Source organism: Dermochelys coriacea, chromosome 2 (genome assembly GCF_009764565.3).
Source record: "Dermochelys coriacea isolate rDerCor1 chromosome 2, rDerCor1.pri.v4, whole genome shotgun sequence".
NCBI classification, from domain to species: Eukaryota; Metazoa; Chordata; order Testudines; family Dermochelyidae; genus Dermochelys; species Dermochelys coriacea.
This window is the reverse complement of record NC_050069.1, coordinates 169,327,601-169,342,227: the sequence shown is the minus strand read 5'-3', so window position 1 is coordinate 169,342,227 and position 14,627 is coordinate 169,327,601. Positions and strand designations below refer to the sequence as shown.

At 39.5% G+C, this 14,627-nt stretch overlaps 1 protein-coding gene across 19 annotated transcripts in view; it reads right to left on the bottom strand.

Moving 5' to 3' along the window:
* Positions 1-14,627, bottom strand: part of TNS3 (tensin 3) — a 338,104-nt gene that overhangs the window by 118,727 nt on the left and 204,750 nt on the right. For all 19 annotated transcript variants that reach the window (XM_038389568.2, XM_038389570.2, XM_043508663.1 and 16 more), the window contains 3 exons: positions 8,207-8,336; positions 7,416-7,481; positions 4,727-4,831 (listed from right to left, as the gene is read on the bottom strand). In XM_038389568.2, the coding sequence (XP_038245496.1) occupies positions 4,727-4,831; positions 7,416-7,481; positions 8,207-8,336 (301 nt within the window). The remainder of the gene's footprint in view (positions 1-4,726; positions 4,832-7,415; positions 7,482-8,206; positions 8,337-14,627) is intronic.

The window sequence follows — 14,627 nt, the reverse complement described above, 5'->3', positions numbered from 1 at the left end:
CATTTAAGGGATTCTAACACTGTGCAGACCAGCTGAAACACTTGCATAATGCTTCGTTAGTTTAAAAAAATTGTCATTTTAAGACAATTTATCATGAAAGTGTGTGTTCTCTCTCCCCCACAGGTTTTTGCTAGCTAATTGTCAGGTTGTGGAGGGATTTAGAGGTTACTAAATAAATGAAACATTAAAAGTGACAAAACATTTAACAAGAATGGACTAAATTCATCCTTTCTGTAAATCCATTTTCAAACAAGTTGTACCAGGCATTAATTTGGCCCATTATTATGATCTCTGATGCTGGGCATGATGTTTTTTTTCTATCTAGCGTTGCTGCTTTCTAAACTAAACAATGTGTGTGCAGGTAGCACACTCAGCACTCTTGCTGTGCATCATACAGTCTTTTTTGGATGACAGACATGATCATGTATAACTTGTTGCAGTGACTCTATCCCTGGAACAATCTCAGCATTCAACCAAGAATGCTTGTCACTCTGTTCGAACCAAAGCACGCTCCTGAACTGCCATGGTACTCATCTGGAGTGGGAACATTAAAATAACCAGAGATAATGGAATACACTACAATCTGGTGGGCATTATACAATGTACAGTGGCAAAGCTGTTATAGACATTTTGCTGCCTTTTCCGGAAATGAGTAAATTTTGCTCATCTTGCTGCTATCTACAAACAGTATCTCTACTATATCATGCTGCTGTCATCAACAATATCAATATCAATAGCATTAACAATATCATCATTGCTGGTCCCTTCCTCCTCTAACAAACGTGGTTTGAAAAGATAAACGCCCAAAGCTGTAAAGACCACAGGAACAAAATGAGGAACTTATAGTAGACGATACCATCTCTATCAGTCTACGACAGCACAAACAACTTCTCGAATTCTTCCACTGCAGTCCCAAATCCTGTTCTCAGTCACATATTTTGAACCATCATAGCAGAAGACTCCAAGGAAAGGTACCGCCCAGTTATGGGGGAATGTGATACTGACTTAAAATCAGAGAGCAGGAAGCTGTTTCTAAAATCGTATATCCATAAAGGAGGAAGTGTGTTAACATGAGCTAGCATATAAAGTTGCTCATCAAGGGCTCTTAAGAGAAATAAGTGTCTAGATGAAGAAATTCACAATGTTTTTCAATCACTTCTTCCTTACCCAACTGCCAGAAAATTCTAGACCCTTAAGGAGAAAAGAAAGGGAACTACAGCCATAGGGGACTGCTGTCTGCAGACTCTCCTATTCTAGACATATGTAAACACTGCTCCACTAATCATCAGGGATCTTAGTTTTTTGTTATAATACCCCCCACCCAATTCTCTGGTTAAAAAACCCATAAAAAACCGAGTTTTTCCATGATTAAAATGAAACGCTGAACTTTAGTTTCCCTAGTCACAACATATATAGGTATCAGTTGAACAGAGTGTTTTATTGATATACAGTAGAACGCCATTTACCGAGTGTCTATTCTCCAGTTCTCCATATTAATTGAACCACCAGCCTCTCAGGGCTGATTGCCCAAGCCCCAGCCGCTGTCAGCCCCGTGTAACTGCTGGTTTGGCTTATACAGAGAGTTGGATAATGGAGGATCATATAAACAAGATGTGTTTTCATTTGTTCACAACATGTAAAAGATTCTCTGTAAAAACGCAAATTCTGCATTTTTCTGTGTTTTTCCATGGCAAACAGATTTCTTGAATCCCTGCTAATCACCCAGGAGGTCAGGAACACTTAGGAGGCAATTCTCTCTCTGCAACTAGTGGTGAGCCCCCTGCATCTAGCTATTTCAAACCAATATCGGAGACTTAGAAAAACTGGGTACATTTTACTGTATGTTTTTTCCTTTTTATCACCTCTTTTTCAGTTTTGTACCTTCACTCACAACACAGTGCTATGGGATGCAATCTCTCTGTGCATAAAGTGTCAACAAGAACAAAATAGGTCTCTTTCAATCTCAAATTATTCATTTTTTTTTAAAAGCCAACCTGAAAAGTTACAAAGTCTGTCAGTTTCACAAAGCTTGCGGTATCTGTGAATGGTCGTGCAGGTTTGATATCATATTTCATTACCCCCCAGTTCTTAATATGCACAAAAAAGTGAGGAGGTGTTAGTATGCATACTATGTATAGGCCATCTACTGCCCTCTACTCAGGTATATTACTCCTGTTGATTTCAATGGGAATTATGTGTGTAGGCAAAATGCTCTAAAATGTCCCATGCCCATGCCCTAAAAAGTCTGAATTGGAACGGAAACATTTAGCGGAAGAAAGCTACCTGTAACAACATCAGATGTAAGAGACTTTAAACAAAGCTGCTGTCACAAAAGCAGCAGAACTCTCCCTATGTCTCTTAAGCACATATTACACTTTAAATATATTCAGAAGTGGAAGGCATTTCTAACAGCAGCAAATAGCATGACGTCAGATTCTATTCCACTTGATTCTATCCCACCCGCAAGGCTTATATAGACATGAGTATCAGACACTTTACATCAGAACTACTTCCCCTCCAATGTTCTGGCTCCACAGTCATTTCTTTGCTTTTCTGTAACTTCCTGTATAGGTATCTCTAGCAGTATCATGTAATGTGTGAGTTTTTGTTTATTGATCGCAAGATGGAAAGTCATTTACAGAATCGGTTCAACTGCTTGCTTGGGGCTAGGTCTTGGCATTTCTACTGTGGCCCGATGTAGGGAGCAGAACTGTGCTGGACCACCCAAGGAGGAGATTTTGCCTCAGGTAAAGCACAATCTTTTCAGATGCTGCTCTTTGCACATCAGTGGAGTATGCATGTGCATGTACACATGCAGTGTGCTCCATCCATTCTCATGGAGCAGATGGCTGCCTGCAGTGCCCACACTCACCCTGCTTGGTGGAACCATGCAGAGGAGAGGGGGAGGCAATGGCCTTGCTTCAGCCTTTCAATCTTTTTGCTGGCTTGTTTCCCATGTTTCATGCTATCATGAGGTGCCCTTGTTCAACTGTGTTGTGGTGGAGAAAACTGAAGTTTCTTGTATAACCCATCTCTCTTACCCCTCCATACACATACACACACACACACGGACTTCTCTCAATTTTTACTCAATACTGATTCTTAAGGATTAAAAAAACGATGCAAGATGAATCAGATCATGGCTGATAGTTCTCTAGCTTTATTCCTTCCATGTTTCTTCAGGGAGCTTTGTGAAAACAGAAACATTGGCATTCGTTCAGGCCTTATCTGCTCCCCTCATGTTTTTACTTGCAACAGAGTCAGGCTTGTATGTGTGCACATGCAGGTATCACATTCTGAGCTTTCACATAAGAAATACGCAAATCAAGAACAATTACTTCTTTTGCCATATTCTAAGGCAACATCAAGGAACAATGCAAAGAGGAACGAGACCATGACGGCTGCTTTTACACTACTTTCACCCAGACCACACTGCACGGTAAATACCAATAGGAAGGAAGGATAACTTATGGAATAAAGGGTCCCTGGCAAGTTACAAACATATAATTGTACCAAGGGAAATGCCTATCTGTAATCCATTGACTTGGGCACCCCTTACTTTATAGTCTTGCATATCTTCTGCAGAGTTCCAGACAATGTAGCTTTCGTGCTTTAACTGAAACCTGTGAATTTGCCGCAAGATGTAGTGACTATAGGTATATATTGAGATTGAAAGTGTCAAAGCTATTTGTAAAAGGATGACTGGCCTTTTAAGGTCAGATGAATCCACTTGTGACACACTCAGATTGTGAAAAAATGTGCACTGTCATATGACAGGCAGGTCATGTGGCTAAAACAGTCCTTTTGGGATGGAGATAAAACCAAAAGCCTGCAGGAAGCAGGAGCCAGTTAGGAAAGCTGGGGTGTGGAGATCAAGTCTGCTAGAGGAAAGCCTCACCAGGGACAGGACTAAGGGCTTGAGTACACTACCATGTCGGGTCGATCTACTATATGCAACTTCAGCTACATGAATAGCATAGCTGAAGTTGACGTACTCAGATCTACTTACTGTGGTGCCTTCACTGCGGTAAGTCAACAGCTGACGCTCTCCTGTCGACTCTGCTTGTGCTTCTCGTTCTGGTGATTTACCGGAGTTGACGGGAGAGCGCTCAGCGGTTAATAACGCGATAAATCGACCCCAACTGGATCAATCGCTGCCCACCAATCCGGCGGGTAGTGTAGACAAGCCCTCAGAGTTGTACCAAGAGTTGTAGGCCAGCTTGAAGGCTGGGTGGGAGTTTGTGTGATTCCTTGTGAACTTTGACCCCAAGACGGGTTGTTTCTCAACACATGAAAGCCTATGTTGAAGGTGTTAGGGAGTTAAAGAGCAGGAAACTGAGACAGCAGCAACCCTGCCACCCCCAAGCCTACCAGGTGAGTAGTGCTGCTACACAATGATTAATACAAAACCCCTTTCTAGCCTACATCTACCCACCATCTAATTCACACCAACCAGCTTTCTCATGCCCAAATGTGCCACTCCTTACAAAGCAAGAATCCTATCCACTTCTTTAACCATTAGGTCTTTCCTCCCTCTATAGCCACGCTGCAACTGTGGCTATGTAGAGAGGGACACAACAGTCAACAACTCCCACAAGGGTAGAATTTCACTGGTTCATGTAAGGGAGCTCTCCTTCCTCCCATCCCAGTAAGTATTTTATAGTTGCTAACAGTTTAATCTTGATCTGTTATGATAGAACCCTAGGGACAAGCTTGCTCTCCTCACCTTCACCATCAGGGCTCATGTTTTCATAGGAATCCCAGCGGATCAGTGGATCTGAGGTATTGTAGTCAATTATCACTCCATGGTCATTCTTCAGGTGTTCACATCCTGAAAGGGTAAAGTCTTGGTCAGAGGCAAAATGGAGGAGTACTCCTGCTTTCATATGTATCTACACATACACCCATCTCTGACAATGTGCTGCTTCAGTGAATGCATTAACCCCATCTTCGGAAGTGTGGGGAGAAATGATAGGGAAAGACAGTTCAACAACCACATTGAAATGGACTATGGAAACTAAGATTATATTAATGTTTCATTACAGGAGGAATAAACAGAGAGTTTAACTGGAGCCTCTTATTGGAGCCTCTGCCTTAATAGCGCGCGCACACACACACACCACCCTCCTGAATGAGAAGGTATGCAACTTTCTATAGCCATGTATGACCAAAGCTGAACTGACATCTCAGAATGATACCACAAGCATCTCCATTGTCAGTTAGCAGTTCAACTGTTGCACAAAGAAGAAATGATGTAAGGTCATGTTTATTTTGGGGGTCACTATCATTCTCATATCAGAGAAAGTTTATTTAGTAGTTTTATTAAATAAAAACAGTGTGTGTAAATGACAACAGGGCTGCAGTCAAAACAAGGTAACAGCTCAAAGGCAAAGCTGACATCTCAATCTTAAACTTTTGGCTGTTTTTCTCCACAGTAGCAGATGTGCTGCTGTTCCCATACACTAACATTACACTGAAGTCAGTGGAATGAAACATTTGCCTGGTGCATTTGGCCTCGTAGAAAGTGTCCTCTGCCAGACATACACGGAATTTTCAGCAGTAACCAAGGAATTAACTCGCACATTTATTTCACCCTTAACATATAATTTATACATTTGAAAACTATAGCAATGAGGGATTTAGCTGTGGTCCAGTGACCTGAGCACAAGAGAGGAGCATCAAGAACTCCTGACTTCAATATGGGCTCTGACGCTGACTTAATCCATGACAATAAGCAAGTCAACTTGCTACCTCAGTTTCTCACCTGGAATAGGGGAAAACTACCTACTCTATAGCGGCGTTCTGAGGGGCATTTAATTAATATTTGTAAAATGCTTTACAGAAGCAAAGTGTTATATAAGTGTTATTATTAGGCCCACTTTTCAAACATAAGTACCTAAAGCCAAAAGTCTGCGTTTAGGCACCTACGTAAGTATTTTTAGACACGTAAGTACTGATTTAGGTCCTGATCCTGATGGCACAATAAACAGCAGGGCTCTGTGTTGAGTGCCACAGTCTAGCCACATTCTCACAACACAGGACTGGGGCTTTCGGTGCCTACACAGATATTTAGGTGCCCACATGCAGATATACGTTTCTAATGTTTGCCATCTGAGTTTGACAAGTGGCCTTCTACTATCAAACTGTATGAAGGGCTGGAATTTTCCATTTTTAAAATAATTTCTCAAATACTACGAAACTGTAAAACTAGAGTCTCTTCAAAAATGGGGCAGTGAGACTTTTCCCCCTTATCCCTTTTTGCACTCAGATAACTCAGCTATGAAATAAGTTCCAACTCTGAGCACCTGCTGAAAATACAAATCTGATTCATTCTCTAGGATACCAGAAAAACAGAAGTAATAATGAACAGATTTTGATCCTTTTTTCAGACTGGCAGACTGGCTACTCTTCATGCAAACCAGGAGCTTTACTATCCAGGAAAAGCATAGATTAAGCTGAAGAAGCTATTAAAATGAATTTTCTTATAAGGAGTCTCAGCAGGCAAAAGTAGAACTGTGCGCTGGACTGGAGAGAAGCCAGCTTTTTACTGGCTGCTACTACTAGTCTCCAAGCAATTAGACTGGTGAAAAATGCAAGGGAAAGATTTCCAGTACACAGTATATGTGACAGTTCAGAAAAGATTATTTATGGCACATGGAAAGAAATATATTTTGAAACACATCTCTTTTTCATCATCTCAGGCAGAACCAATATTTACCTTTGGAAAAGCAATAAATGCATAGGAGTAGTAAATTGTTCACAAACTCTATGATATAATTTTTTCATCTTGGATATGGGAAGTTCCATATTAGTATAGACACAATCTTAGATTATAATGTATCTGAGGAAGAGCACAGGGTATAACTTGTGAGCCAACTTCAGACCTGGTATAAACACAAGCAGCTCTACTGACAATGAAGTTCTATTTGGTTACAGGTCTGAAATTGGTCCAAAGTTTGTCACTTGTTTAAATAAGTTCATGTATGGCACCTGGGATAACAATGAATTATACCTGTAGCATTTTATATAGACCACTGCTTAGATTAGGTTTTTGAAGGAATTACTTTTCTTCAAATAGTGTTATTTTAAATACTTGGCAGTATGTGATTTTATAGCATTGTGGTCATTTAATCTATGTATGCTAAAGCTATTTGTAGAATAGTATACTATATATGTTATATGTTTTCTAATAGTTATCAGCAACCACTCCAATATATTTTTGTAGTCAAATTCTGATCACAGTTACACTAGTGTAAATTCAGAATAATTTTATTAAGTTCTTGTATTCCAAGGTAAACTACATTCCACACTTTCTGTACTATAACCTTCTGGGATGAAATTTAATTTTCTATCTGCACTTCAATTCTGTCAGATTCCAAAATAAACAGAGATCATTCTATATATTGAATGCTTACCTTGGATTTTCTCTGGGGTTCCTGAAAAAACCAATTCAATCTTCCCGTAATCAGGGAAGCGGTCATCTGAAAACACAACAAAATATCACAGCAAGTTTATTTTGCAGGGAATAGTAGCTATGCATTCACAAATCAACATTTTACAGTAGAATGGATACAATGTGTATATTTTCTCTTTCCCTTTTTACTTAGATTCTACCAACTGCCTTTTAAAACAGCAAGGTTCCCCCCAACCCCCACATTCTCAGTAAAAGACCACAAAAGCAGAAGTCAGAGTTTGGTTTACTTCCCAGAACGGTCAAGAACACAGAAAAGAAACAACGCACAACAACAAAAAACAACACTAGTTTTAGTGTTTAATTTGCAGTGGTTTCATAGCTCAAAAAACCCAGCAAAATAACAATCCTTGACCACTAAACAAGTATGTGTATATATATAAAATCGCACACACAAACAAAATAAAAGTAACACTTTGGGAAGCAGCAGTACGATACCTAGGCCAGGAATTTTAAAAGTGCCTAATGATTTTGTTCCTGAATTTTTGGATATACAGAGGCCTGATTTTCAGAATGTGCTGATCACCTACACACAAGCTAAGAACACACCTCTCTTCCTAGTGAATGAGCACCTGTAGAATGTCCAATTAAGCTTCCAAAATGGAGACCTCTGATATCACTAGGCATTGTTGAAGATGGTGATTTTAACATAAACACACATTAACAGACACACACACACACACATACATCCCAGTATACACAATCCTCACCCCCCACACACAGAAGGAAGCCTACCTTTGTTAGCATTGTCCAAGTCCTCTTTGCCAAATACCAGACCGTAGCCCTGAACGGCACCCGTATGAAACTGCAGGCGGAAAACGACATCACGGGTGGCTGATCGATATTTTTTGTGATAACACTTCAGCTGAACAGACAAGAAAAAGAGAAACACCCCCAATAAATCCATTCTTAGTATTGTCTGTATTTATATATTGCTGTCTGAACAAAACCAACCGTGATGCAATTTACTGCAGAGTCCACCAACGCTGAAACAAGGAAAGTAGCTTACTCAATCATTGTAAAATTATACAAGCCCAGAGCAAGTTACTTTTTAAAAAATGGATCTGTAAAAAAAAAAAGTCATAAATTACTCTTTTATCACCATCAGTCAACATTTTATATGACTGATCGGCAGGTTAGTAGGCTGGCTTACATCAGTATTTTTGCAAGGTACCAAAATGCATCTTAAAATAAAATAAAAATGGATCCTCACTCTAAAGCAACTGAAAAACACACAAATGCTTTCTTCACTTCAGCAATAAGATAGCGAGGTGACTAAACTGTTTCTGGTAACCTAAAGTTAGACCACTGTAAGCAAGAAATCCTATCTGCAAGAAGGCCATGTCCCTTTGGAATCTGCCATGATGAAAGCAAGGATTATTTTTAAAATCTTCCTAGTCGTTCTACCAAGGACAAGACCTTCCTTTGAACAAAGGAGTACAGTTGGCAGCATTTGCGTACACACGGAACAGCATTAAAAATGAACTTCAGAGCATGGTGTGTGAAGATCATAAACATAAGCCAAAAAGCACAGGGAAGGAAAATAGCAAAACTGCTGTTTAGATTAGTCCATGGGGAGGAAGGTGTCCACAGTCACAGCCTACTGTATATGTTCTCCTGTAAAAAAAACACTGACCGTGTTTGGCTGATGGAGTGGTGGGGAGGACGGAGTAACGCAGGAAAGAAACACAGGTCAAGCCAACTTGTTGGCATAGTAGCTTATGACAGAGCACAGCTCCTAAATGCTGTCACTCACCTTTGTTACTTAAACAAAGGAGGATTTTTAATCTTTTTGTGCACCATTCTCCATTCTTATCCTTTCACAGTTAGGTTAAAGCCTTATCTACACTGGCACTTTACAGCGCTGCAACTGTCTCACTCAGGGGTATGAAAAAACACCCACCCATCCCCGGGAACACTGCAAGTTTCAGCACTGTAAAGTGGCAGTGTAGATAGTGCATCAGTGCTGGGAGCTGCGCTCCCAGTGCTGGGAGCTACTCCCCTCGTGGAGGTGGGTTTTTTACAGCACTGGGAGAGCTCTCTCCCAGCGCTGGTGCCACGACTACACAGCCAAGGTAAAGTGCTGCTGTGGCAGCACTTTAATGTTGCTAGTGAACGTTGCAAGTGAAGACCCACTACATTTGGTAGGATGTAAGCAGATAATTGTTTAAACACTCCATAGAGTATTTCCAAACACAGATTTAGCAATCAGATCCCCTATGTGAACTACAAGGCTTTTGTTATTGTTTTTCCTTTCTTGAATCTGAAGACTCATGCCCTTCCAAAGATGAAAAGCGAAGATAATAGCCCCTAAAGACTTATTTGAACCAATGGCACATTCTTTCCTTATTATTCATGCATTAGTAATATGTGCCTTCAGCAACAGCCCCAGGGGCCACCCTGCAAAACAGTCTAAACTTCAGTCCCGTCACCACCTCTCTCATTTAAGGAGATTAGTCACCCACCTAAAACTATTTGTATTTTATTTAGACGTGGGAAGAAGGTGGAGGATGAAAACAATGATGCATCAAAACTGATAAGCTTGGTCTCTCTGCATTATTATGTCTTGATTTTCACATATTGTGTAGCTGTTGGTCCCAAGATATTTGGTGCAGTAATGAGTAGGTGTAGTAATATCTTTCATTGGACCAATTTCTGTTAGTGAAAGATACAAGCTTTTGAGATCCACAGAGCTCTTCTTCACTCAGACTGGAAGAGCTCTGTAGAGCTTGAAAGCTTGTCTCTTTCATTAACAGAAGTTGGTCCAATAAAAGATTTTACTGCCCCCACCTTGTCTCTTTGATTTTCGAAGGCAGAAAGGTCTGAATTGTCAAGATGAACCAATTCCAAAACTCACTCAAATCCACGGGCTTTGGTCAGGCCCCTACTGAGACAAGGAGTCACACCAGTGAGGGATGTTTGTTAGAGTTTAACTAAGTATATTTTTGAATGAATGAAACTAAAAAGCATCTAATGAACACAATGGGTCTGAGTCTCCTCCCACTTACACTGATTTTACACGATTATGCTCCTTTGTCTTCATTAGCATTATTGTTGAATTGCACAAGGACACCCTTGTCTGGGAGTGACGTTATAGGATCACTTCGTATTGTAACAATCTAATGAGATAGCTCTCAAATCTATACAGAGATGAAGCAGGCTGAATGTGTTCATTATGTAAGAGAAAGAGGGAGTGAACACAGACCGTCTTAAAATTCTTCTTTCAACTAATCCATTTTTCTTATACAGCGATCTCAGTGCAAATACCTGCAAGCAAGTCATCTTATAAACCTCCAAATCACACAAAAAGTCCCATGAAAGAGAATTAATGGACACCCATTAATAACCCCAAAATGAACAAAAATCTCAATCATTTTTTTTAGTAATTTTTAAAAATACTTTTCCTTATTTTCCTTTAAATCTATGTCCTTTGACACCAGACAAAAGCCACATAGCCCAAAATGATCACAGGATACTGGACTGGGACTTAAAGAGTCCTGGATGCAATTCCTGGCTCAGCTAGACTCCCTGTGTGTCCATGGATGAGTTGATGTACCCCTGGAAGACCTCTGCATAGCCCCGGGATACTCATACCCCTGGTTGAGAATCACTGCCCTAAATGACGGACAACTAAATTGTCTTTTTGCTCCCCTTATATTACCCAAACTCAATAATCTTTGGCTCAAGAAAGATTCTTGGGGTGCAGACTCCACCAGTATGCCCACTAGGCTGCTGCCTGTTAGCTTGATTGTTTTGTTTACCTTATATGTAAATGTACTTTCATTGTCTTGTACCAGTCAGAAAGGGGACTCCACATTCCTTTGTCTAGGGCAGATTCAGTGTATTCACTGCCTCCCAAACACATTTAAGAACATATTTCCAGCACACATATATAACTCTTTGTATCCAATCTGTACATACATCACACAAAGATTTTGGGGGCCAGTGTGTCATCATTTTTCATAGAATACCTTCCATGACACCTTTTAGATACATATTATGACAACAGTGTATTGGGGGCAGTGAGTGTGTGTCAGGCCTGATTATCATATAGCGGAATTATCATATAGCGGGCCCTCTGCCAGTGGACATTGAGAGGCTCTTAGGGTCACAAATATGCATCTTTGTGAAGAGCATTGAGAATCTCATGCGAACAAAGCTAAGTATGTTTATGTTAGAAAGAAAATACAGAAAATGAGAAAAGGAAACTAAGAGGAAGAAAATTCCCCAGAACATATTAAAAAGACTAGGAAAGATTTTTTTGTATTGTATTTTACAACTTGAATACTTATAGGGGCATAGGACACAAATTCCTTTTCAGTCAAGAGATTCCTTTATTACACCTCTTTTAACTCTCAGACAATCTGTGGCTGGCAATAATTTACTCAAACTAGCACCATCAGCTAGTTCTCTGATTTTACAAAATATAAGGCAGTATTACCATCAGGATGCTTGAGCTCAGGAATAAATAGCCTACTCGTTATATGCCAAATCCAGTAAACCTTACTCAAGCAGCCTGCCATCACACATGATGGTAATTTCCCTAAGGAAGAACTGAAAGGTTTTGCCCAGCAAAGTAAAAATGATGAAAACAAGGTTGAAAAGAGAGTGTATGCAAAAGATAGAAATGACCTGCTCCAAGTTTAAGGTCAGACTGGAGAATTAACTATCATTCCATTCAATTTTGCTTTGTGAGAGGAAAAAAAGACCTTAAAAAACTATACAACTCATTTAGGATTACACTTTAGGGGACAGTTAATACTGAAAGAGTTAGAGGTGAAGACACTGGCTTTCCTCCTCTTGAAAATATTTTAAATGACACATAATTTTCATGAAAGAATCATGGGTGAGAGTTTCTGCAGATGCAGAAAGTTAAAGACCTGCAAAGCACAATACATTCTCCAGACCTTGAGAAGTCTGACTTTGCACACATGAAGAACTTTCTCCACCTAATAGGCCAGTGGAGAGAGAGAACCCATTTTCAATAATATCAACACCTTTACAACTTTTTTGTTGCCCCCCCCGAAACCACTTACATATTTCCAAGTTCTTCATTTTCTGTGGTCATAATTCTGACAAGAATATTCGTTCTGTTGGATGGAAACCCAAAAACTTGGACCATCAGTAAATCAGAATATTTTGCCTACTTATAAGGTACTATAGGCTACATTCTTGTCACAGATACAGAGGTTCAAATTTGGAGTAAATGTTGACTTCAATGGAGTTATTCCAATTCATCGCTGAGATCAGAACACTACCACGCATTTTTAGGATCCAGTTCAGCAAAAAAGTTAAGCATATGCCCAACCTTAAGCATGGGGGTAACCACACTGAAGTCAACAAGATTACTCGTACGTTTAAAGCTAAGCATATTTAAATACTTTGCTGACCTGAGACCCCAGATAGTGTCCCCCTGTTTGTGTGGGTCCTACTCACAGAAAGTAGTGACAGAAAAATGTGTTTTTTTTGTTTTTGTTTTGTTTTTTTTTAAGAAAAACATGTTTGTAAAAACTATAATAGTTGACAGGGAAATGGAAGGGCATGTGTAGTACCTGAAACTACTTTTAACCTTTTTTTCCTTGACTAGATTCTAGATTGACATGGACACAATCACCTTTTGTCCCTTATTATTTTTCAATCTTCTATTAAAATCATAGTAAAAATCACATCTTAATGAAGTAGTTGTTGATTTGGGTTAATGTGTCCTATAAAGGAAATTACACAGATGAACCATTGTGTTGGACACTGAACCCTGCACTTGCAATGAGCTCCTCTTGAGAGGACTCCCATTGGGCTCAGTGAAGGATTGAGGTCTGAATTGTGGAGAAAAAAACACCCCTCCTATTCTTGGTTTCTCCGGTATGCATAATATTGCCCTCCTTGTTATGTTCACCCTTCCCCCCACCTTCCCAGTTCATTGTGACCATCTCCAGATCCACCATCACATGCTGCTACAGACCCAAAACCCAAATCTGAACAGGACCAAACTATGGGGTATTCAAAATCCAGATATGAATTTGTGTCATAAACCTGTATCTGCTAGCATTAGGTGTTAAGGACAGCAGCCAGAAGGCAGAATAAAGGGGTTCTTGAAGATCAAAATTATTTCCTCAAGTACAATTCCCTGAAATTGATCTACTTGAAAGCAAAATTCCTAAGTTCATGTGTTAGATTTTAAAGCCAGAAAGGATTGTTAGATCATCTAGTCTCTCAACTCAAACCCAGGTTTTTCCATATGCAATTGTGCCAAGCGCTAGCAAAGAATCCATTTATATCCATCTTTCCATACAGGAATGAAACTCAGCCAAGTGAAAGTTACACTAAATATCAGGAGACACACAGATCTTTTAGACTGGAATAGTCTCTCAAGGGAAAAGGTGGAAGTTGTATGCTTTGGGTCACAAAACAGTTGATCATATGCTATGAAGAAGTAAATCTCGTATTGCCTAGATGGAGGTCGAATAGAGGACCTAATAAATATTGTCCATCCTATCTCTAACATATAGAGTTTATTGACTGGAATAGAGTACTATATGGTTGTATAATCCATTTTTCTAACTCAAGATACCCCAAAGGTCTTAGACATAAATTAAACATGCATTAAAGTGACTCTGTAAGCAGAACTGGCAGCTGTGATTAGCAACATCATATATATGATTTCTACATGTCTAATCTGGCATAAAAATAGGGTGTTACTGTAAAGTGGATCAGCTGTCTCTGATTAACTCCCTGTATGGATGCTCTTATTACCAAATAAGAGTACATCATTATAATTTATTTTAAACCACTTCCAAAGTAGATTAAGATAATTTGGAATAAGGCATTCATTTCATTTCACCATTAAAGTGTCCATATAGTGAATTAATAATGAATAACTCCCTGGGTAGAGAAGCCCATAGCCTTTGATTTGAGAACATATACAGAGCACATTGTATAATCTTGCAGCTTTATCTTCTGTAGAAACCACTGATGCAATAAATCAGTTACTTCATGGGCCATTGGTTTTTAAAATCCTTACACTTAGAGATGCTGAGCCTTATGGATTTCATTTTCTGAAACCCCTGATGGTTTTGCTCAGTCAAATCTAAACATTCAGAACTTGAGTTCATGCCTTGTTTAGGAAATACTACTATATGGAATAAGGCATTGACTTCCT